This window comes from Vanessa atalanta, chromosome 12, assembly GCF_905147765.1.
Source record: "Vanessa atalanta chromosome 12, ilVanAtal1.2, whole genome shotgun sequence".
Classification (NCBI taxonomy): Eukaryota; Metazoa; Arthropoda; class Insecta; order Lepidoptera; family Nymphalidae; genus Vanessa; species Vanessa atalanta.
Window position 1 is genome coordinate 3505645 of NC_061882.1, and position 7055 is coordinate 3512699.

General features: G+C 31.6%; 1 protein-coding gene across 1 annotated transcript; it reads left to right on the top strand.

The window, feature by feature from the left end:
* The first annotated feature begins 372 nt into the window (after positions 1–372).
* LOC125067690 (pro-resilin) lies at positions 373–5032 on the top strand. Its single transcript, XM_047676409.1, has 2 exons — positions 373–458; positions 4419–5032. Exons 1-2 carry the CDS (start codon positions 441–443, stop codon positions 4923–4925), a joined length of 525 nt encoding a protein of 174 aa, XP_047532365.1. The 5' UTR covers positions 373–440; the 3' UTR covers positions 4926–5032.
* The last annotated feature ends 2023 nt before the right edge of the window (positions 5033–7055 follow it).

A 7055-nucleotide genomic window follows, 5' to 3' on the forward strand; every position in this document is an offset into this window, starting at 1 on the left:
ATAAAAGATAAAATATTTTATATTTCATGTACGTTGGATTTTAATGAATCAATAGGTACATTTAATATAATACACAAGTCTTTACAATTCTTATACCTTTCAAATTCCTAATCACTCATATTTATAAAAAAACCGCAAATGTCATTGTCAATGACCATGAATCATTTTGAAATCAATCAAAATGGTATTTTTATTCATTAAACTGGCTCTTATCGCCTCACATTAAGGCCTATAACCTATGACCCTCGAAAAATCTAAAAAAACGTATGACGCCCTCCAATTATACGGACTTCCTACAGTGGTAGCATCTCCCTTGCTTGCACAATCCAAGCCGTCCTTTCTCCGCCCCACCGCGAACTCTCACGGTATATAGTTCCCTGGTACAGTGAGGTGAACATCACATAGTTCGTAACGAACCTCAGTGACCCACACTAAGCATCATGAAAGCCTTCGTAGCGGTAAGTCAGTGAAGTGTTCGTGATAGTGTCCAGTGAAGTGAAGTGACGTTCTGAAATCATATTGTCTCCTAAAGTGAAATACGTGATTATTGATATTAATATTGACTTGTTGATTTCGGAACGTTATTTAAATTTGGCGGTTGGACGTCTATTATGACGTTGGATAGGAAATTTATTTTAAAATTTTGGGTTTACAGTTTAAAATAAAAAAATCATAAAAATATGTATTAAATAAAATTATAAACCTATTAAGTTTCCTACCCAACGCCATAAATTTTCACTTCACCTTATTTTATAGAATTAACTAAAATATTTTTCTTAATATTTATACTACTTACATTATCACATATAACGAAAATCTGTATTAATATTATTCTGTATTAATATAGTTTCTCTTATTAAGGAAGAGAATACATACACAAACAACGTAATCATAAAATAGCATCAGTGAGAACATTGCAAAAATAATAGAATAATTCAATAGATAAGCAAAAGTATCGCATTCAAATATCACCCATAAACGTCTTAAAGCCCTTGTGACAAACACGATAAAGTTTCAATTCCTTTACCAGAAATCATATCAATAATAATTCGTTCAAAGAGAACAAACGCATAAAATTTTTTTGTTCGCCTTTGTAATGTTCGTTTGAATATTTAAAAACGATGATAGATTACTATACTTTCTTAGACGACAATTAACAAAGTTTTCTATACTCGGAATACATGTTCTCTCATTGTTAATGACAATATGTACTTTTTTTGCATAATTATTTATAACAAATAGTCTTGAAATATAGACATCCTTACAAGATTACTTACATATTCAAAAAAGGGAAAATTCGAGAAATTTAAATTCACTTTTTTCAATTCAAAATCAAATTCTTTATTCAAAAATTTGTACAATCGCATCTAAGGAAAATTAAAATTAATAATCCTATGTACGTGTAATGTCAAACAGATCGCGGTAATAATCGGTGTAAGAATCTTCCCTTCGCTATTGCGTAATGGTCATAGGTCGAGCGGCTACCGTAACATATTGCTTCATTACAATAAAAAACATTTCCTTTTCGCCATAACACTATGTTTTGATGAATCAATGTATTATAAAGATCTTAATTACAATACGATTTTTCTTCAGCTTATCATTGAAAAATTGATAAGAATAAATTTATAAATAGAGGTATTCAATTCAATTTAATTAACTAATAACAACCATTCAAGAAAATTCAATACAAATATAGTCGTATTTTTAATATAATCTTAGTCATCGTCCATTCAAAATATATAAATGCTAAGCTGTTCGTTATAAGAATTTAAACGAGACTCATGCAAAGAATAGTATGAATGTATTAAAAGTTTGAACAAACACAAAACTTTTCTTGAATATAGTGACCATATTTCGTTGAATGAAGTGCAAATATTTCGAAAATTATTTTGTTTGTAAATAATTTATTTCACTTTCCATAAAACGCAAAACAAAAAACTTGGTTTGAAACAAAAGTGAAATTTTCTAATCCTCGATGCTTAACTTAATGATAATGGCGATTACGTAATACTCAAAGACTAGAAAAAATCCTTAACACAAATCGGCTAAAATCAAAGTCACTATCTATATTCAACAGTCTACACTATGTAATGTCGTCATCAACTAATGCGATCCATTCTAAACACGATACAAATTTCCGAAGAAAACGCGTCCCGATTTCAAATGACATAGACAAAACAAATCCGAAACGATTTTAGAATTTATTAAAACTCTCTTGTATTCATACTCTTAACAGCTAAATTGTTTAAAACGATAAAAATCTCGAAAACTTCGTTCAAGAACTTGTTCTTATTTACAAAGACAATTCTATAATAAAACAAAGGAAATTGTAACATAAAATATTGCGTTGTACTATTAATTACTAAAATCAGATAGAATCTAAAAACGCAAAGTATTATTCCCGTCACTTTATCGTTAACTAAATCTTTCCCATGAAACTGAAACAATGAGCATTCGTTACATAATATCGATACAACTGAAACCACTTCTCACATGTACAAGATCAGTCATTATTGTGCAGTCACGAAGATCTGGAAAGCTAACTGCGTGACTTCCAAACATGGCGGAAGGTACGCGTAATGGTCACAGTTTGTCGCGAATATTATTTAAGACTACTAGATGGATTAAATTTTGTAAGAGTTTTTTGAATTGTTTATTATTGAAATACTTTTTTATTGTTTTAAATCTTACAAACTCAGAATTAATTAAATTAATAGTGAAATTAAATTTACATATATACAGTTTTGTAGTGATCATGTTTACAAGAAAAATTGAGGTCAATGTATGAGAATAAAGTATACAATCCACTAGCATCTCAATGACCTATGACACTGCACTTTCACTCCACAGACTTGATTTTATATCGTCCAAGCTATATACAGTGTCTATATTCTTACCAAGATTCATTAGTGCTATTGTTGAAAAATACTGAGAAATCTACCATTAAATATGATAATTGTTCTCTTTACATCTATTAATTATAAACGAAACGACCGCGACTTATGTTATCAACTTTCTCCCTTTATTACTTCATGGTCACAAATCGACTAGATTTCGAAATTATTAAACTAGCATCATTTCACACACTCCGCTCCATATTTCAATAACAAAGCCTTTAAGATTCGAAAGTTTTCCGCATACAAATGTGATTTTAACGACCTATGTTTTAATAAACACATTATTTCTAACTTACTTAAAATATATTGATTTAACGATAGGTACCTATGATAAAATTGGTAAACCCCGAAACCAAAGTTAATAATATAGTAAACCACTAATATTTATATAAACACTATCTAAATACCTAAACATAAAAAGGCTTTCATTTTAATATTTGGAAACGTTAAAAACAACTCTTGACCCAAAATAATAAGCATACCGGAATATACAATTTCACCTGCAATTAAATTTGACACCAGGAAAAACCAGCAAAGAATTTGATTTCGTTAGCTTATAGAAATTAAAATAATGTTTACGCTAACCTCATTTTCTTTTGTATAGTCGTATTCTTACGTAATTGTAATAAAATGTTAATTAAGGTGATGCGTATTTATATTTTACTTATATGGGACGATTCCGTTTATAAATTTAATAATTATCTTATCTTGTAGCTATAAAAAGACATATTTAAATGAGGAGCAAAGTGGATCATTTCGTCTCTTCACATCTCTAATATTTGTCCTCCGTAAGGCAAACACGTATCGTATCTACATATATTTATACATCTATGCCACTGAGATGCGCGTGCGCCAACATACACAAAGAAAGTAGATGTAAAACAACATCATTATCTAAAATGACGTCAATATTGGGTTAAAATTTCACCAATCATAAGCTTAGTATTTTAATAACTAGTTTATTTATCTTATAATACAAAAATATTATTATTATTTTCTTTTACATTCGCTTTTTTGGCGATGTAATTATATGAAATATTTTATATATTATGTAAACATTTATAACACATTTCAATTTTGTATGCAATTTGAATTCGATTTAAATAACACGATATATATTTATATAGTTTCAGTTTTATCACATGACAATTATGAGTAAAGAAAATTATAGTCTTAATAGCTAACACCAAAGATAATATCAAGCACACGTAAAAATGTTTAAGGACAACCTTACACGATAGCTGTTCATTTCACGGTTATTCACTTGCCGTTTCTAATCAATGCATAATCAAACGTAGAAAGTTAAAGACTCGAGAAGCACTTCGGAGGAATTAGCAAGTATTTGCAGAAATTAACAGGCTCGTAAAGCAATATTCACAAGACCTTATATTACGTAGTGTAGTGTTCTACATATTTGATACTCACGCTATACATAATATTGATAAAAAACTTAGCTTATTATCAATAATTTAGGATTTTATATCGATTTAATGTATTAATAAAAAAATTCTTCCACAGTGCATAGCCCTGGCTTTGGTGGCCTGCGCAAGCGCCGAGCCCCCATCCGGATACAATTACAACCGTCCTTCCGGTGGAATTTCTGGTGGATTCAGCGGAGGAATCAGCGGTGGTCTTAGCGGCGGTGGTGGCTACCGTGCCGTCTCTTCCGGATACCAGACCTCCGAGGGCCAGAACGTCGACTCTCAACTCCTCGAACAAGTCCGCCAAATCCTCCTTAAGGAAGAAGCTTCATCCTCCTCCTCCTCCTTCGGCTCAGGATTCGTCGGAGCTCCTTCCTCATCGTACGGCGCACCATCATCTTCGTATGGAGTTCCCTCAACCTCCTACGGTGTACCCAGTGGTGGCCGTGTAGTTGGCATCAACCTTGAAGGTATCCGTCAAGCTATCCAGGTTGCACAATACGAACAGACCGCCATCGGCGGTGGTGGATACCCATCTGGTCCTTCTACCTCCTACGGAACCCCATCCCGTGCCCCCTCCGGCAGCTATGGTGCCCCCTACTAAGTCCCAATACGACCTTCTGAACGCTCGCTCGTTCATTATTCGGGTGAATTCGTAACATCTCCGATCACCTGAATGTTTATACCAATGGGCTGATAGCCACGTACAATGTAGGTGGTGTCGCCTGGGCCCCACCATCCCGGCCAACGCTTGCGACTGTGCACGCTCACGGGTTACCCAGCTGTTAGCCAGTCGTTACTGCCGACATATGTCAGCCGTCAAAATTGACAAACTCTTTTGACAATTTTGACAGCTTAGAAAACGGCACAATACGAAGTGGCTTACAACTGGGAACGACTCTTGTTCTGTATAAAGTTTATCGATAAGTCTAGTTTAATTTATGTCATAAGATTTTGTTTTTTTTTACAAAAAAAAAATAAATACATTTCGACACCGTAACTTATTGTTTATATTATTTACTTTAAAGCTTTTTTCTCTAATATATTATGCCATTAGGTGAAAAAATTAAGAGGCATACTAAAAAATAATAATTTAAACAACATAAATATGCAAATAGAAGAAAGTAGAAATCCATGTTTATTATGAAGTGGATTCGAATTTACAATCTCAGTTTATTCAAAGCCATTATTTTTGCTACGCTTTTGAGTTTCATAGCGGACTTTCATATTCGTAAGCATTATCTAAATAGTTAATACCGTTTGTTACGAACATTTATGAAATTTGAAAGAGCATGATTGAAAAATAACATAGTATACTAAATATACGGGACAGACAATGATTTAAAAAATCATAAGTCGCTTTACACCATTTTAAAATAAATGATACTTATATCAATTTGGAAGAAAGAATATGAATAATTCCAAGACGATCGAATCGAATTTAAACCACGGTGGCAAAACTCAAGGCCTAACCAATTACGCAGAAGATATAAATAAACAAAAATAGAAGTATTTTTAAGATTCAAGCTCAAGAGATCAGGCGCATAACCTTTGCATAAGCTGCTTTACATTATTTTCGGGGTACAGGAGTTTAATGCGACATGTTCCTAACAGGACTGTGACTGAGAATTTATTAGAAGAAAAATTCAGTTAATAATTTGAATCCTAGGTTCGTATAAGCGTTCTAGCTAGCTAGTTAGCTCATATATCATATATACACGTGCCGTGAACGAGACATTTAAAATCTGATTTCAAATTGAATTTATTTAGTTTATCTAAAAAAACGATAATGTTAATGATACCATGATGACTTTATACGAATATTTTTAAACTAGATAGTTTAAAATTTTTACACGAGTTCATATAGTGAGAGAATATGGATGCGAACAATTATTATTATTATAATTTTTTTTAATTTTGCTTAAGATATTAGAACACGCTAAAATTTTAATAAGTTTTTATTTCAAGACAGGAACATATAATAATTCACATTAAATAGATACGACGTATAAGGCTTCCTATGATCATTATAAACTATATCTCCATATTCAAAGTGAACGTAAACAAAGTCACTGGTACAACTAATGAAAATAGGTTTACAAAATGCGTTGTTATTATTCACCACAACATAGCATGTTTATTACCGGCTTATTAAAAGGTTAACAAAACAACAAAATAGAAGCAATGCTCTTGAATTGTAACTCTTATGTACATTACATAAGAATTATTTCAATTCAATACTATACCTAATTGCACCTTAGACCCGTAGTTCAATAAAGGTCTTATTGAAGTGCGTCCTGTATTTTGATTACGTAAAATCTATAGTTTCATATAATTCGAGGTTTAAATTACAACAAATAGGCTCTTCTCATTGCTGTTGATCGTTTTTAGATTAGTTTGTTAAACTATTCTCAAAATAATCGCTGTGGCCATTACTCGAGCGAAGTTTAAAAACCTGAATTCTTACTTATTTAGATTTCTTATTAAGCAGACTAATATAAGAATCCGTATTCTTCTAATGCATAGAATTTATTTCGAAGATCAAATACAAGTTTACTCATCGTTTTAATAAAAGATAATCCCGAGTATTTTCGTATGCAAGAAATTGGCTCTACTTTTTTGTAGGTAACTTGTAATGATTAGCAAACGCTGTATCTGAAATACTTTATAGGATAGTTCCTATCTACTAGAAAGTAAAAATAAAGTTACATATTCATTTAGCTAGACAATTGAT